Source organism: Tamandua tetradactyla, chromosome 14, assembly GCF_023851605.1.
Source record: "Tamandua tetradactyla isolate mTamTet1 chromosome 14, mTamTet1.pri, whole genome shotgun sequence".
Taxonomy (NCBI): Eukaryota; Metazoa; Chordata; class Mammalia; order Pilosa; family Myrmecophagidae; genus Tamandua; species Tamandua tetradactyla.
In genome coordinates, this window is record NC_135340.1 from 85,676,538 (window position 1) to 85,694,204 (window position 17,667).

A 17,667-nucleotide genomic window follows, 5' to 3' on the forward strand; every position below is an offset into this window, starting at 1 on the left:
ATGCCCCATCCCAAATGCTCTTTTGCAATGTGACCCTCCACTCCTCCATCAAGAAACAGATGCAAATTCTGTTCCCCTTGAATCTGGACTGGTCTTATTGACTTGCTTGGCCAATAGAATGTGGCACAGGCGATGTTCTAGGACTCCTGAGGCTCGGTTATGGGCAGTCTTGCAGTTCCTGCTGGGTCTCTTGGAAAACTCACTTTTGGGACCCTCCCTTGGGTCTAGTTGCCTTGCTGTGAGAAAATCAAGCCATAGGATTTCATGGGGGAGCTCGGGTCAAATAACTCTGGCCAGGCTCCCAACTGAGCTCTCAGCCAACAGCCAGCATCGACAGCCAACCCCGGGAGTGAGCTGTCTTGGACATCTAGCCCAGGGGGACCTTCCAATGACAACAGGCCCAACCCACGCCAGACTGCAGTCCGGTCAAAGAACTCAAGAGAGAGCCATCCAGCTGAGCCTAGTCCATCCTCAGAACTTTGAGGGCTTAATAAATTATCGTTTGAAGGTAACTAAATTTTGGAATGGTTTGCTACACCACAATAGATAACTTGAACAAGTGTCTGAAGTTTTGTTGTTGTTGTTGTTGTTTTACCGAGCAAATTCTATGCCGAATGCCGTCCGGGTCTCTGTCCCTCCTCTCTGCTCAATGTGGCTGGCGGCTTCCACCACATCTTTTACAGACCTGTAGTCGTTGAGGTGGAATTCGTGCACCACATCTTCTCCGTACTGAACAACACCGACCTGCACGATAGAGGAGAGGGAAACAGAACCTCGTGACCCCCTGAAACTTAGATCTCTGGTGGCGAGAGTCCCATGGAGTGGTCTTCCTGTCTTTGGTGGTTCAGGGGTGTGGAGGGCCGAAGACCGTGCCGGGAGAACAACTACTGCTAAGGAGAAGTCGGTTTGGCCAAGTGCCAGGAATGACTAAGACCTCTTAAATCTTAATTAAAAGAGAAGAGGATCTTTCACCTTCTAGGTCGATAAAATATCGACAGTATTAGTAGCTTCAAAATAAACAAGCCAAAAAGTCTTAATGGCCTGCCCCTGGAAGAGAATCATAAACCATTACTGTTGAATGGGCATACACCGTTTCTTAGGTACAGAGGCCATCCTGATGCCAGATCTCCACCCATGGACCCTTGAAAGATGGTCATCCACTGGTGGGGAACTTGTTACTTCGAGAGGCACCCCACTTTTAACAGCTCTAATTGTCAAAACGGCATTTCTTTGATTGGCTTGAAATCTGCCACCTTTTTACTTTCGTTCACTGGTCCTCATTTGGCATGCCCAAACAATATGGAATAAATCTACCCCCTCTTTACCCAGGCAGCATCTCAAATATGTGCTGGCAGCTATTAGCTCCTCCCAGTCTTCTCTCCAAGATCAGCAGGCCCCATTTTCCTCTGTGCTTCACTCAACAGAGTTCTAGTGCCGACTCAACATTTCTTGTCTTCCTTCTCACTTTCTCTAGCTGCTCAGTGTCTTTCTTATTAGGTGGCATCTGTCCCAAAAACAGTGTTTGACCCTTCAAGTGAGGCCTCCCCCCATTGTCCGGTGGTGTTGCTGCCCATTAGACCCTAGTGTCCCAGGCTGCAGGGTTCTGGGGCTGGCTGCCCTCCTGACCACCGGCTCCTTCACCTACACCTACTTAGTGCAAAGACACTGCCCCACATGCCAAGAGAGCAGCTGTCATTGCTTTGGGGGAGAAGGAAAGCGCCCCGGAGATGCTCACCTGGATCTGCCCAGGACCGATGTAGAACTTCTTCAGGATGTTGATGAGGAAGTGCTGAACCTCCACCCAGGGGTAGATGCTGTTAGAGCCATCCAGGACGATGATGATGTCCATGTAGGTCTGGCACCCTGGGAAGTGGGGGACTCGGTCACAGCTGCCCAAGGAGACAGTCTCTGCAATCTATGATTCTCCGGATGACTGTCCAGAGGATGACAGAAGGATGGTTCTGCTCCCTGTGTTTAACTCCCTGTGACGGGAGCCATCCTCAGGCTGGATATTTCTCCTTTGGGAGAATCATTCTCCAATGTGAATGATAAGCTCATGGGATCCCAGCTCTGCTCCATCACTCTGTGCTGGCTGTTTGCAAAACTCAAATGCAATCCTGACTGCCTCTGCCCCTAATCAGGGAATGACCACCATCAGCTGGCCAGTGGTTCTGAGGAAGCCAGCACTGCCCAAAGCAGTAGCTCCTGATCCGATGTTTGACTCTGAAGGACATGCTTGTCTTTGCCTCTGTCAGCCCAGAGGAATGCGTTTCACTCTTAGGAAGGAGTATGGTGCATGGCTGGGAAGGTGGAATCTGGTGCCTGGCTGCCCCCTGGTTTTGATACTCGAGAGCCAAGTGACCTTGGCGAGTCCCTTAACCTCTCAGTATCAGTTTCCTCTTTAGTAAAATTGGCATGATGATAGTCGAGGGTTGTCATGAGGGATTAGTGCGATGATGCTTCCAAAGGGTTGAGCACAAAGAAAATGCTCAATAAATTATAGCTGATGCGATTAAAAAAAATTCTTTTAGACAAACTGCTTAGTTAATGTGGTAATGACATTATCAGGTCAAGCTCCCTTGTCTTTATCTCTGCCTCTGTTAGGCTAGCATAAAGGTTGGTTTCTATGTATTTGTGCATATGAATGCCAAATGAAAAGGACTTATAGAAACCAACAAGTAAACTAATGAAACATCAGTACCATACAAATGTAAAGAAATCTCTTTTAAAATCTCAATAATTCCCTTCTGTTGGTGAACAACTGGGGACACTTGGAAATGCTGCATGCACCTTGTACCTGGCATCTGCTTATTTTTTCCAGGAAATGTTCATGCTGTTAGAAAAGCTACTTTATGACGATACAGCAGGTGCCTTTTGTGTGTTAACTATGTCAGAGATTCTCGCATTGCAAAGGTGAAGTGTCCAAGTCAGTACTCATTAGAGAGGGACGTGGGGTGGCCTGGAGTCCAGGGCCCGTGACAGGCTTGGCGTTTGATAGAGGATTTCATAAAAGTACTTCTGCTTCAGGAGAGGCTCTGACCTGTCCACCCGCACTGGGTACAGGGTGTGAAGAGCTGACAGAGCGGACAGACTTATCCTTCTACAGTTCGGTTTAGCTCAGTGTGTGTGGACGGAGCACACACTACATGTGTGGTGCAGGGGCCTCGGGAGTAAATGAGCTGAGAACTCCTTGTCTGGGAGGAGCATATAACCTGGTGGCGAGGACCACTTTTTGGAGCCAGTTTTACTTTTAGACTGTATTTATTACATATATTGCTGATTCCTTCCTTACAATTTTGGATTTTTCTTCTTAAGATATCTTGGGAAGAAACTTGCTCCGGGTCTGTGGTTGCTAAACATTGCTGAATACTAGATTCCTTGGGGTGCTTACCCCCGCCCCCCGCCACACACACACACACACACACACACACACACACACACACACACACACACACACACACACACACACCTGCATGCATGCACCTGGGGTTTATCTCAGATTTACTGAATTAGAACCTCCTGGGGGGGCGCCATGGAATCTCTATCTGAAAAGCTCCCAGGGCAATGCTGATGGTCAGCCAGGAGAGGACAGCCATACCTTGGCAGGGAGGGCACAGGAGCTGTAGGGGGTGGTGACGTGGTCCTTAGTGGAACCCTCCTGTGTCCTGACCTCTGGCCTTCTCCAGTGCCGCTGGCACTACCTCTGCCTCTGCCATTTTGTGTGAACAGAATCAACACCTCCTCACCCCCAAAGAAGACCAATTTCTAGCCCCAAAGAAGATGCTCTCCCCCTCTCCCAAGCAGCATCTCTCCCTCTCCGCTGGGCGCCGTGCTTTGGAAGGAGGCTGCCAGCACACCCGAGGTGCTAATCCCTCACCCTCTACAAAACGGGCTGCAGCTGCCTGGGCGGTGATATTTAGCCGGAGGAGGCTTGGGGCCAAACTGTCTGGCATTGCGGGAGGCAAGGTCTAAGGATTATTTTCTCCAGGTTTTCTTGGCGGGTGGGGAGTGAGCAGGTGATTTTGGGCTCCCTGAAGTGTTGGGCAGGCAGGACAGAACTCCCAGCTTCCCAGGAGCATGGGTTGGGCACAAGTGTTAACGGGAAGATTTCTTTATTCCTTGGCCCTCCCCCTTCAATCTACAGGGCTACTGCATTGCATCACATCAGAGGATGCCACTCACATTGAACTCTATGTGAACCGTGCCCCCAGAATTGTGCTTTGCACAGCCTGCCAGCTGTATGCAGCAGCCCTGCAACCTCTTTCTTCCACGCTCAGGGTGGATTTGCAGCGGGTTTCCCTTGCTGCTAGGATTCTTTTCATAACTTCAGCTCAATTGGCCCCTGCCACCACTCTGTTGGGGAGGGTGGGCAGAGGCACAGAGAGGGGACATGTCACCCAGAAAGCTGGGGCAGGTCAGGCTTAGAGTCCAAGTGATGCTGCTCTGCAGAGCCCCAAGCTTCCCCTGTCAGCCGCTTGGCCCAAGTCTGTGGATATGAAGCCACTTACTTTGGAGAGCTGGAGCCACAGTCTTGGAGAACCTGAAGTTGGAGTTGACCCGTGAACACATCCCTGTGGTATAGTAGGAGCTCCCACACTCATGGGACCAGAGGGGGCTGCAGGCCTGTGAAGCACAGGGAAGACCACCGGTCAGAGGGGGTCTCAGGGAGGGTCCAGGCCTAATGGCCTTGGGCCCTTCCCTAACCTCCGTGACTCAAGACTCAACCTCCATCTAAGTGTCGGTGTCTCCAGGATGTAGAGGGCCTTCTTCAAGTCTAATTGAACTCTCTCGCTGTAACAGGTACCATTCCCTCTGTTCAGGTGGAATGGATGAAAACTAATCTTGGAGTCCTACTCTGTTGTTTTTTGCAAGGCCCCGTTCCCTGTCGGTCATCTGGGGCTGTGACTTCTTCCCTACCTGGCCCCTTCCTGTTACTCACTGTCGTCAACAAATACCAACACCCCGCGGACCTGGGGAGGCCCCTCCACCTCGGACCTGGATAGATCAGCTCCAAGGCTGATCTTGGTCCCTACCGGGTGAATGTCCGAGACTGGGTCCCCATGAGACGCCTGTGGTTCTTCCCAGGGAAAGAAAAAAGAATGACTCTTTTCGTGAAATTTGCTACCAGAAATGCTGACCTCAGCCCTTCATTTAATGATGGAATGAGAAGTTCTTCTCAGAATCTAATATGAAAGCCCAGTCCCATGCTTTCTTCTCTGCCTTGGCTGATAGGAAACTCAGGGCTAAATTGTGTGCTTTGTTTCACTTAGGAAGTAATGATTCTAATCCCAACCTCCTTCTTTAATTAATTTTATTCACCCATATCTTAAAGGCTTTGCTTCATCTATGCCCTTTGTTAAAGTTGCTGTGAATTATTTTTGAAAGCAGGGGGAGAAAAAAGAATGGGAGGATGGGTTGATGGATGGAAGGGTGGATGGATGGAAGGGCGGATGGATGGATGGATGGATGGATGGAAGGGCGGATGGATGGATGGATGGATGGATGGATGGATGGATGGAAGGGCGGATGGATGGATGGATGGAAGGGCAGATGGATGGACGGATGGATGGATGGATGGATGGATGGATGGACGGACGGACGGACGGATGGATGGATGGATGGATGGATGCCCTGGCATTGGGCTCAGGATATAGCAGGTGCTGAAACATCCTGTGGATTGAATGAATAGATTTCTACCCCTTCAGCCCAAACTCTCCTCTTGTTCTTTCTCACAAAGGCCTGACTTCTTTAAAAACAAAACAGGGAACCACGGGCAGTCCAGACGGCCTGCTGCTCTGCATTCATTCCTTCAGTAGCAGCAAATCTGTTTTCACTCATTTGTAACATTTCTTCAAAGTCTGCTTAAGGTGTGTGATGTGCTTTGCCTTTTTAATCAAAGCCGGAGCACAGAAAGGGGTCCAATACTTGGTCTTGCCTGTACTACCTGCCCCCCCCACACCTTCCCGGGCCCCCCGGTTTAGGGCGAAACCATGCAGAGGGGCATAAGCAGGGGGCCGCTTGTAACGGAACCCGAGGGTACCGCTCCTGTGCGCGGCGACGTGTGCGGGGGCGTCAGGACAGTGTGGGTGTCAGCCACGCCCACGCCTCTCCTGACCCCCCGCTGGGGTCTGCGGGGGGGGGGGGGGCAGAGGGTGGGGGCAGGGGGCTCTTACCAGGAAGCTGTTGTCCTTGGGGTTGGTGGCGAGGCTCAGGCCGAGACGCATGTTGTCCTTCCGCTCGGACACGTTGGACAGGGTGACCCTTCCTGGGGTGGAAGGGAGATGCTCAGCCTGCGGCCCCCTCCCCGCCCCACCCTCCGCCCAGTGCCGCCTCCTGCTGCTGCTGCTGCTGCTGCTGCTGCTGCTGCCCACCGCCTGAGGCGCCGGGAGCAGGACGGGTGCAGGCGGGATCCCGCTTCTCCCTGCCCTTCCGGGGCCCCTCGCTCGCCCCTCACGTCAGCGCAGCACAGTTTCCCGAGGCCTCACCCAGACACGGTCTCACTGCTTCCTCACGACTCCGTGGGAGACGAGGACACCGAGTCTCAGAAAGGTCAAGCCACCTGCCCAAGGTCACACAGCAAGCACATGGCAGAGTCTCCCATCTCCCAGCCCAGAGCTTTCTCCTCCTCCAGCCAGCTGGTCTCCAACCTTCCCCTTGGGCCCCACCCCGAATATCCACGGTGCCCCACTTAGGGTGGCGTCCTCTGCTCCCACCATGTCTTTCCTCAAACCGACTTTCCATCCAAATGTGCAGGTCCGTTCCGCGCTCTCTGCTCCTCTGATAAACTGACACGTGGTCATGAGTTCTCTGTCCGGTGCTGTGAAGAGCCAGCTAACAGGAGCCCTGCAGAGGTGCCAGGCCTTGTCCCGGAAAGCCACATCTCGTGGTTGGCCGCCAAGGGAGGTGCTTAGAGCAGGGTTTTCAGCCAACGGGGTGGAAGGACCAGGCAGTGAGAAGTTCTGCTGTGCCCTTCCCGCAGGCCACCGAAGGGCAGGAAGCACCCTGAGTTGCGGGAAGTGTGTTGGTGTGCTTGTTGGGTTTGTGTGAACACGCGTGTGGAAAGGGGGATGGGGAGAGGTCGGGAGAAGAAAGCTGGCATTTCAGTGAGCTCAGCGAGCCCATCTCGTCCGTCCGTCCGTCCGTCGTCCGTCTGGCTGTGATGCGACATCCCTCCTGCTTGGGGGATGGGGAGGGAAGTAGTTTTGAAGGGGCTGGAGAGAGTTCGACCTGGAATGGCCTGCATTTAGCTTTATCCATGACTGGAAGTGTGAAAAACTGTCGTGGTCTCCAGGGACACAGGTCAGCAGGGCCGGGCGGGTGCGGGGAGTGGGGCATCAGCCACCGTCCAGGGAGAGGCCAGAACTTCAGACCCACGACTGCTAATGTGGGCTGTGGGGTGGGGGAGGGCAGCTGTATTTGTTGTTTTATCCCTTCGGTTGCCCTTGGTTTTTAGTACAGCTTCTTTTGAAATCCAGCCCCCCTTGGCTGTGCTAAGAGTGACTGGTTTGTTTTGTTTTGTCTGTCCAGACACCGGCCAGAGAGAAAGCAACGACCATAGCTCTGATCTTTCCAGGGAACTTTACTATTTACAAAGTACTTTGCTCAGGTGCCCTGCTGTGAACTCCTCTCGGCTGGGGGCGGGGTGGGGTGCCCGGCTCAGGTATCACCATTTCCATTACTGAGATGAGAAAACTGAGGCGCAGAGAAGCTCCGTGCTACAGGTCACTTCCTGGTAAGGGCAGTGGAGACCTGAGCCCAGGCCCGCTGGGTCCTGACGTTTGCCCATCAGCTGGCAGGGCTGTGGCAGGAGGTGTGTCCAGCCTTGATCGTGCCGTCTCTACCCCTCACTGGCTTGGAGAATTCTGCCTTCCACATATTGAAGGGGAATATCTCTCATCTCATGCCGTCCTCCTCTGCTTCTCCCCTACTCCAGGGACTAAAGTCCTTAGGGAATTGTGCTAGTTGGGACAATTGGGTTTGGAGAGACTCAGGTTCGAGTCCTGCTTCTGCCAGGACTTCGTGGATTTGGGGCGGTCACGGGCCTCCCTCGGTGCCCATCTAGCCCTCCGTGAAGGGGAGACACAACTCCTTCCTCGTGTCCCAGGGCACGAACCCCTCACACGGCGCCTGCCTTCCAGAGTCACGTCGTCTTCCACAAGCCCTTCCTCCCCATGCAAACCAGCCTTCTTCTGGGTGCTGAGAAGAGAGTAGGCTCTTCCATACGGAGGCGAATAAATGACTGCCATCCACTGAGTGTTCTGCAGAGAGCGGGGGAGACAGCACCCCTGGCCTGGGGAGGCTCATGCCTGGAGAGGCCAGAGCAAAACCCGAGCCTCAGGCTTCCCAGCCTTGTGATTTCCACCGTGTGGAAGCACTGGTAGATGGTCTCGCTGCCTCGCATTTTCTCCTCAGCGGGAGGGAAAGGGGTGCTCCTCAAATGAAGTGCTTCTTGACGAGTATTTCCCCATGGCTACCCCCTGCTCCTGGGCTGATGCCCCAGCTCAGGAATGTTTCCCAGGGACTGAGGGCTTCACATCTCTCATTGTCAGCAGGGGCTCCTCCTTCCTTAGGAGGGTAATAGGCTCCCTGCTGGCAACCAGAGCAATAGGGCAAAGGAAATGATTGCTTCATGTGCCATATCCCTACTTGAGGCAGGAGCTAGTCCCTGTAGCCCAGTGCCCAGGTGCCCTCCAGCTATTCATCTTTCACCACGTCTCCCTGACTCCTGCCCGTCCCACGGCCCGTCTTTCCATTCTCCAAAGGAGCACACTCATTCCCACCCCAGGGCCTTTGCACCTGCTTCCTCACTGCCTGGAATGCTCCTCCTTAAGGTAACCTGACCCCTTCTCACTGTCAGAGACATTTCCTTCCCTGAGAGGCTTTCTCTGCCCATCCTGCTAAGGTGGAACCCAGTCCCCACCTCCTCTACCACTTGTGTCTCTTATCACAGATCTCTGATTTATTGCACAGCATTCATCCCTAGCTGAAATTATGCTGCTTTTCTAACTTGTGTACTTGTAGTAGTCCCTTCCCGGCAGGGTGCTTAGCTTCTTGTTCCCACGGCATCCCTAGGAACTAGCACAATGCTTGGCACATGCTAAGTGCTCATGAAAGGTTGGGGGACATGTTAGACCAGGATGGATGTCAGGGGTCAATGAGTCCACCCTGTTCACTTTACATATGAGTGGCCCGAGGCTCACAGAGAGGACATGAGCTCCTCAAGGACACACAGTAAAGACACTACCCAGCTGGGAGGAGAATCCTGGCTTGGTCTGTTTTGGAAGCCAGCCTTCTACAAAGGCAGTGGAGGCTGGGAACCATGAGCCACCGCTTGGGGCTTACTGCCTCCCTTTTTACACTCTTTCCTCACTGAAGTTTGGGCCCCGCTGTGCTGGGTTTTGAACTTCCCACCCACACCGCTGAAGCAGATGTAGCCAGCGGGAGCAGCTAGCACCACGTGATGGGACAGTTGGCCGCCTTGGGGATCCGAGTTCTTTGGACTTTCTCTTTGATGTGGCCCTTTTCATCTATGGCTTATCTCTTGAAGCACTGCCATCTCCCAGGCCTTTGCTGCCTACCCCACCCCCCGCCCCCCACCTCTCTAGGGAGGCTCATCCCACCCTATCCTACTGCACCAGGGTACAGGCTCCCCCTCCTGAAAGAGGTTCTGGGCCTGCAGAAAGCTGGTCCTGCAGGCAGGACCTGGAGTCACGGTTTCTCAGCCCAAAGGGAACTTTTGCTCCCTCTTGAGGACAGAGGGATGGGCCAGCCACTGTCTGACCTTTAAGACAAACTGGGAGTACTTTAGTGGGTGAGTGTGTGTGCTTTAGGGGACAGGCACAAGCGTGCACCCACACACATGTGCAAACACACTTCGGCAGACGTGCACGCGCACACAAGGGCTTGAGTCTGCTCACACGACCCCCACGCCGTGCTCCAGGGCGGGCCTGAAGCCTCGTCAATGAGGAGCGAAGTTCTGCATTTCAGAAAGGCCGAGCTGCCTGGTGGCAAATGTGACTGTAGACGGAGTTGGAAACCTTGCTCCTAATTAGCTGGGTGGCCCTGGGCAGGTCACCTGGCCTCCCGAGACCCTCGTTTCTCATCCGTTAAATGGCTAAATCTCATAGGTTTTTTTTGATGTGGATTAAATGAGTCAAAATATCTAAAAGTACTGAAAACTGTGCCTGGGACACGGTGGACACATACAAGACAGACGGATGTTATCTATCGTTATTATCTCAAAATCAGGATGAGCGAGAGAGTGCTGTGGCCTGGGGCTCTGGATTTGAGGGCCGGCCAGGCCCTGACAAGCTGTGTGACTGTGGAAAGGGGCTTCCTGTCTCTGGGCTTGGCCTCCACATCTGTAAACGGCGGCAGCAGTACCAGCAGGGCCACCTCGTGGGGTGGCTGTGGGGCGCCGACGTGACCGTGGACGGGGCTGAGTGTCAGCGCCTGCCCTGCCCAGGGTGTGACTTGGCCTCGCTGCCAAGAGCCCAGCGGCCCTGCCCAGTTACCCAGGTTGAGCTTGGTGCAGTTCCCGTCGATCACCGGACACTTGTACACGTCTCCTGTCTTCTGGTGACCATTGGTTTCCAGCGGGGCACCCACAACCAGCCTGAGAAGGAGAAGAAAAGGGAAGATGCTGGGGGTGGGGGGTGGGGGTCAGCCTTCCTGGCAAAGGATGCCACAATGCCGACGGGTGGTGTCGAGGAGAAAGCGGGGCTGGAGGGGGCAGTGGTCGCTCACAGGTCCTCAGGTTCAGACCTTCGCCTCCCTGGGGAAGGAGTCTGGGCTTTTGGGGTGATGGCCTGTTCTGGGCCCTTGCAGAAGACCCTGTGACAAAGGGGACAGAGGCAATCCCTGGTAGGGGAAGGGGCGTCCTTCACCTGAGTGGGCAGGGCAGACATCATGGAGAAGGTGATGCCTGAGTTGGGTCTTGACATCCTAGAATGAATTCCTTAAGAGAATAAATGGGTGGGGGTGGGGGGGCGTCACCACGAACGTGACCTTGCTTGAACAAAGGGGCCTTTGCAGGTGTGATTAAATTAGCAGTCTCGAGATGAGAGGGTGGTGGCTCAGGTAGCAGAGCAGTATGGCTTTGGAGCTGCAGGGTCTTGGCCGTCTGTCCTGCCTCATGCCTACCTTCATATGACAGTCTCCCACCACTCCTCAGCCACTCCTTCTTTGTGCAGGGTGGACCAGTGGGGTTTTAGAGCAGGCAGGGGCTGCCACCTGGTCGGGGCTTTTGTGTAGTGAGTTGAACGATGGCCCTCTAAAAGAGATGTCCTTGTCCCTGCCTTAGGAAACTGTGAAAGTGACCTCATTTGGACAAAGGTGTCTTTTGCAGATGTAATTAAATTAGTGGTCTCGAGAAGAGTTTACCTGGATGGGCCCTAAATCCAATGACAGGCGTCCTCATAAGAGACACAAGGAGGAGAGACACGGGGAGAAGAGGAGGAGGCCATACGAAGACACAGGCAGAGTTGGAGCTGTGCAGCCACAAGCCAAGAAATGCCAGGAGGAGGCGGGAAGAACTCATCCCCAGAGCTGTCAGAGGGATGTGGCCCCGCTGGCACCTTGGGGCTGGACCTCTGAGCTGCAGAGCTGTGGGAGCATAAATGGCTGTTGTTGTCAGCCTTGTCATGGCAGCCCTCAGGGAGGAAGACTCCTTGCTTGTACCTTTTACATTACATACTCTAGGGAAGGCTAAGCTGCCACTCCTTTTCTAACCCGGCCATGTGCCAGCCAAGCCCTGGATGAAAAAGCCATGACCCTGTGGACGTGCACACTGTGGACTCACTTCCCTTTGAGGCTGAAGGGCTGGGGTTCCCCTAGCACCCCACTAGAGTGCCCCAAAGCCCTCCGCTGCACCTCATCTCCTGCCCACTGGTGAGGGTGGCCCAAAAAGGCACACAGGGGTGACAGGAGCCCCAGCGCTGACCTGAAGCAAACCCTGAAGAAGCAACATTCCCCTTCAGCGCCGCCTGCCCAGTCCGTCGGTGCCACGTGCCTCGGGCATGTCTAGAACGTTTTAGCCTCTGGGGGCCAGTCTGGCTGTCAGCGGGCGATGGCCTGCTCTGCTCACGTTAATGGCCGGTAATGACTCAAGAGCAGCAGCCCTTCCCAGGGACAGCTGGACGCTTCTGGGCAGAGGGCCCTCAGCTTCCACCAGCTCTGGGGTCTTCCAGATCCTCAGGGATAAAGCATAGATGATGGTGGGTTCGGGGCACAGGGGAGGTGAGATCCTGGGAAGCAAGGAGACCTTCCTGGAGCCCTTTAAATTCTGCTTTTCCAGCAGCTTCCCTGTCTCTAGTAACGCGGACTGACGCAGATGCTGTCACTCTGACTTCAGATGGTTGGGAGAAGATGGATTGGAGGTCCGGCGACCCAGAACTTAGTGGCTTCTTGGGGTCAGAGAATCCCCTGTTCCCTCTCGATGCTATCAGGAAGGAGGGTTGGGTTGAAGTGGAAGTAAACAGAGCTCTGTTTGAAATTAAGAGTCTGTGAAATAAGAGCTGGGGTTTCTCCCCCTGGGGAGCCAGATAATGACAGATTCTAAATATATCCCCTTATTAAGCATGCTTATTTTGACTGGCAGGAGTTAATGGGACCCATAAAATCTGTTTGTCTAGACGATGGTGATTTTTGACTACTTAATTCTACAAGCGATCTGTGTGGTCAAGGTCCCTTCATTCTTTCCAGTGAAGAAAAGAGAGGGCAGTAAGCGAGGCGGGGGCCGTGAGCTTGCTTTTCTAGCTGCCCGGTTGTCCAGGTCACCCTGCCTGGACAGTCATCCTCGGGCGCCTGCCCTCCAGGGTGGGTGGTGCTTTCTGGACAGAGCGCCTTTGACGAACACCTTCAAGGGGCTTCGGGAGAAGCAGACACTGTGCATTCCAGAGAGGAAAACCCACCATGGCTGTTTTCTGGACAAGCCACGCCTGTGGGTCTAGAAAACACTCCAATGCCCTGACAAGGGGACGCCCCGTGACAACTCCCTTTTACAGAGTGGAGCTCTGAGGCCTCAGAGGCCTACATGGAAGGTCCCGAATGCAAGGGAGGACCCTTAGGCTGAGAATCCAGGACCGCGTCTTCTTCCTGGTTCTGTCACTGCCTTGCTGTGGGGCCCGGAGAAGTCATTTAACTTCCTGGGCCTTGGGTTTCTTGGCTACGAAACGATGTGAACAATTCCTGCCCTGCACCCTGGGCAGGGTCAGTGTGGGAAGTCACGGATGGCAAAGGCCTTGGGAGGCCAAAGACCACATCTAGATAAGTGAGACGGTAACTTCCCATGGGCCACGTGTGCTGGCGGTGGCCCCAATGAGACAATCTGGCAGAAATCCATCGCCAAGTCACCGTGACCTCAAATTTGCTACAAGCCTGGACTTTGTCCTTTTCAAAGGACAAAGGCTGCTCCCTCCACTTCACCTCTGTCCCCCAGGACCTCATTTCTCTGGGGGTTCTTGGCACTTCGTGAGGCGGCAGGCAGGGCTTACCGGCCCCATGTCACAGGTGCATACACTGAGGCCCCAAGTTGGAAGCCGACCCCAGACCCCACAGTTAGCTTGTGGCAGAGCTGGGACTGCAGTTCTGGCACAGCTTCTTCTTTGCTGCCCCAAATATGTCTTTGCCAGGCAGGGAGGGGGTCTGGGTCAGTGCCCCTTTCCATCCCTGGGTCTGGGCATTATGTGTGCCTGTTGGGCTTGAGGTTTTGAGGGTATGATTCAGTCCCTGTGAGTAACAGCCGAAGCGCAGGAGAAATGTTTGCGTCACCACAGAGGCCAGTCCAATTTCTCTTGGGGCCTGGCAACCACGGTTCCTCCTGGGATCTCAGCCTTCTGTAGCCATCTGAGGCCTCAGGGCCCCTTGTGCCTCCCGGGGGCTGGATATCCTATACCTTACTGCATACCCTATACCGACTGCATGCACGGCAAACCCCAAAGGCTGTGGGGATCAATGGCCCTTTCCGAGGGCTGCCAGCCATGAGTCACCAGCTGTGGACTCCTGCATTCTTCCCGCGGGGGCGCAGAGAACAGGCTGCTGCTGCCAACAGGGCACTGGCACAGGTCTTTGTGCAGCCTCTTCCCTGGCAGTTGCCTTGTGAGGGAGGGTGCTCGCGGTGGAGAGGGCACCCTGAGGAAGACTGGACATGGCCCTGCTGGGTGCTGGGCCCCCTGACTCCCTCCTACCTGGCTCCCCACCCCCCCTGGACCTCCCCTCACCCCTCCTACACACACCAACAGGGTCCCACATGCCCTCATCCCATCTGCTTATTCTCAGATCCATTCTTCAAGGCAGGCTAGGTCTCCAAACTTCTTAAATTATACACACCTATCAGGAAAAAGGGTGAAATGCACCCCCAATATGTGTAAACTTATATGTAAACTATAACAGTGCACCACTGTCTATCTGTGTGTGAAATAATTGCAATTCTATCGACTTTTTCCCAATAAAATATAAATCTAAATAGAACTGGGATCACTTTATTTCTGCGCCCCCGTATTTTGTCTGGCACCACCCCTGCACATTCTCCTCTGAAGACCATCACTTTAAGAACTACCATAAATGCCTACCTTCTCCAGGAAGCCTTCTCTGATTACCCCAGGCTCTCTGCATAAACCAGCCTTTAATCCGTGCTGCTTGGCCTGGCCAGTGTTATAGTGCCACAAGCCCCTTGCAGCCTGAGACAGCTGTGACTGCCCTGCTGCACCAGCTGAGGGGGTCTTGAGGGCACTCAGAAAAGAGGTACTCATTGTTTGGTCTGACCTTCTGTTTGCTAGCCTGCAGCAGCTGCTGCTTGGGGGGACTTGTGGCTGTGCCTTAGGCCCAAGAGAAACCCCCAGATTCAGAGCTGGGAAAGTGGGTGCTGAGAAACTTGAGTACTTTGCATGCACAGACATTCAATGGAGTGGCCCAGCTTCCTTCCTCAAGTCAATGTGGATTGCTTCCCTGGCTTCAGTTCCCACATTTCCAATTGTCCCCATTTCTCTTTCAGGATCCAAGGAATCTGGTTCCACACCCACTTCTATGGATGGAGCACCTATCTCATCCTAGGCTGGTGGCAGTGGCTGAGTCAGGGCAGGTAAATGACTTCAGCCAGTCCAATCGGAGTGCATCTCAGAACTTCTCCTTGGGATGTAAGGGTCCATAGTGGTCTCTTCCTCTGGATGCCATCGTGTGTGGATATAAGGATTGGATCTGCTGGCAGCCACCTTGTGACTGTGAGGGGTGTGAGACGATGCATGGGCAGGGGGAGGGCTGAGGGACTCATCAAACTACACCTGACGCCTACTATCATTGTGTTTTTCAGATATATGAGCATTAACTAGCGTTTATTATATAAGCCCATTTTGAGTTGAGTTTTAGGCATTTATAACAGAAAAACATTCTAAGGTTTAGAGTATGTGAGGCAAAAGAAAAAGCACATAGTTAAAATTACCCTTAAAAGTCCCATAAATCGCCAAGCTATGTTGCAGTGAGGTACATGGAAAGCAAGACCAATGAGGGAAGAGCAGATTCATATCCCCAGCTCCGTCTGGGACATGGTAAATGCATAAAACTGTCCCCTGGCTCAGTCTTGTGGGAACAGAAAGCCTTTTGTTCTATGCGCATCCCACAAACACCAGCTGCTCGGATAGGGTCCCCTGCGCTGTAGATGTCTCTGGCTACCTGGTGACTGGCCCTGCAGAACTGGGAGTCAATGTGGAGGTTTCTCAGGCCAGCCTTGTCCTATACCAGGAGGCATCGGAGACCTGGAGCAGGGAAGTGCTGGGTCCGAGGTCTCCGAGCAGGTGGGGGCAGAGCTAGACTGGCATACAGGTGCCCCCAAGTCACAGAGGGCAGGAAGACCAGAGGCAGAGTTGGGGCTCCAGGCTGGTCTGCAGAAGCAGCTGTGAGCAGCTTAGCTGGCTCAGACAGGGTTAGCCCTGGGGCCCTGGGTACTTTTCTGCCATCAGATGCTTAGGGAAGGGAGGAGGAAAACAACTGATGGAGCTGCCTCTTGGGGACATACTGAGTGCAGAGACCCAAACGACCTGTCTAGGAGAGGCAAGATGTGGGTTCAATCCCCTCCCTGACCAACCTCATTGCCTTCCTCTTCGAAGCCTGAAATTCACACCCCAGGAAATCCAATTCTCGCTGATGATCCATTTTGTTTTTATTTTAATTAAAAGTGTTTTATTGTTATCCTTTCCATTATAAGCAATCATTTTCACACCTGTGATTGCATTGATTTTGATCACTGGGACAGCTCTGAGGCTGGAAGGGCAGTTTGCATTTTGGTTCCACGAGAGGAATAAGAGATTCAGAATGTAGATGTGACAAGGCTGCAGAGAGACAGTGGTCAGGTTCAGAGCTGGGACTCCACATCCAGTGCTGGGCAAATGGTTAACAATCTTTATGTCCCTACGCTTCCTTATTAACTAAGAGTTTGCTTTGGGGCCAGAATGTTAGGTATGTGACAACAAACCATGGATTCTGCTAGCTATCTCCTCTGAGAACAAACACAACACCTAGTATTCAAAGGTTACTATGGAAACCTGCTACCAACAAAATTTTCCTATAAAGCAAGCTGGCCCTCTCTACTCAGTGCGTCTCTCCGTTGGGCAGACCCGTGTTAACCTCTCTAACGTGTACTCTCTCCTTTCGATAAACTTCCCTTCTAATAAACTTTCTTACTTATTCCTGCTGGCCCTCGCATCTTTAAATTCTTTTAGTTTTGAGACTAACAAAACTGGATTGGGGCTCGGCTGCCCCCATGGCCAGCAGGGTCCTGGTTACACTGCCTCCAGAAGGTTCTGTGTCAGTCAGTCTGGGACAAGGTTTAGGAATCTGGAATTTCTTTAAAGCTCCCGATCGGCAGGCAGGATTGGGAGTTCTCGTTTGAAGATTCTCCTAAAGAAGCAGGTACAAGGCCCCCAGGACAAGGGAAACAAGCACTCTGCCCCAAAAAGTTTCCCTACAGCTGGGAATTGACAATCTAGACATGGTCCCGGGCTGGGCTTGTTTGCTCGTTTTGTTGGTCATAATAAAACATTTAAGAAATACCAACTTTAACTGGTTCAAAAAAGGACAAACTTATTTAAGATGTATTATTCACATTTTTTTTGATGATAAAGATAATGCATGCTTGTTGTACAATGTTTGCAGGGCAGAACTGGGCAGTGGGAAAAAACAAAAGCCAGTTCCCTCTTTCTGATCTGGCTCTCTATAGGTAACCATCATTAGTAGCAAGGGGCATAGACAATTTTCAGGCATTTTGGAGTGAATTTTAAAAATGGAATCGTTGTGCATACAGAATTCTGCAACAGTGTAATTTCCCACTTACACTGACATCTTTCCATGTTGGTACCACCTTTAGGCTCACCGTCTGATACTCTGTCCTGGGTTCCCCTCCCTAAAGGGTAAGGAATCCCGGGGGGGGGGGCACAGGGGACAGGCCCACCTAGAGCCCATTCCCCTCCGCTTGGTACCAGGCACACCAAAATCCTTTTTCTGATGGCAAATCACACCACCCACAATGCATGCAGCCCTGGACCTGGGGGAGGGGGGGAAGACAGAGCTGGTGTACAGGTGGGGGTATCCACATGTGCACAGCCCCTCAATTATGGAGAGCGAACTGAAGGTGGGAAAAAAAGATGGTGGGCCTTTTTTTTTTGCTTCCTTGTCCTA

At 53.0% G+C, this 17,667-nt stretch overlaps 1 protein-coding gene across 4 annotated transcripts in view; it reads right to left on the reverse strand.

The window, feature by feature from the left end:
* The window catches only part of ITGA11 (integrin subunit alpha 11), a 121,378-nt gene that overhangs the window by 52,568 nt on the left and 51,143 nt on the right, over positions 1–17,667 (reverse strand). For all 4 annotated transcript variants that reach the window (XR_013162453.1, XR_013162452.1, XM_077128340.1 and 1 more), the window contains exons 3-7: positions 10,515–10,615; positions 6,174–6,265; positions 4,509–4,623; positions 1,736–1,863; positions 596–744 (exon numbers count right to left, since the gene is read on the reverse strand). Coding sequence is in view for 2 of the 4 variants with exons in the window: in XM_077128340.1 (XP_076984455.1) it covers positions 596–744; positions 1,736–1,863; positions 4,509–4,623; positions 6,174–6,265; positions 10,515–10,615 (585 nt within the window). In the remaining 2 variants the exon portion in view is untranslated. The remainder of the gene's footprint in view (positions 1–595; positions 745–1,735; positions 1,864–4,508; positions 4,624–6,173; positions 6,266–10,514; positions 10,616–17,667) is intronic.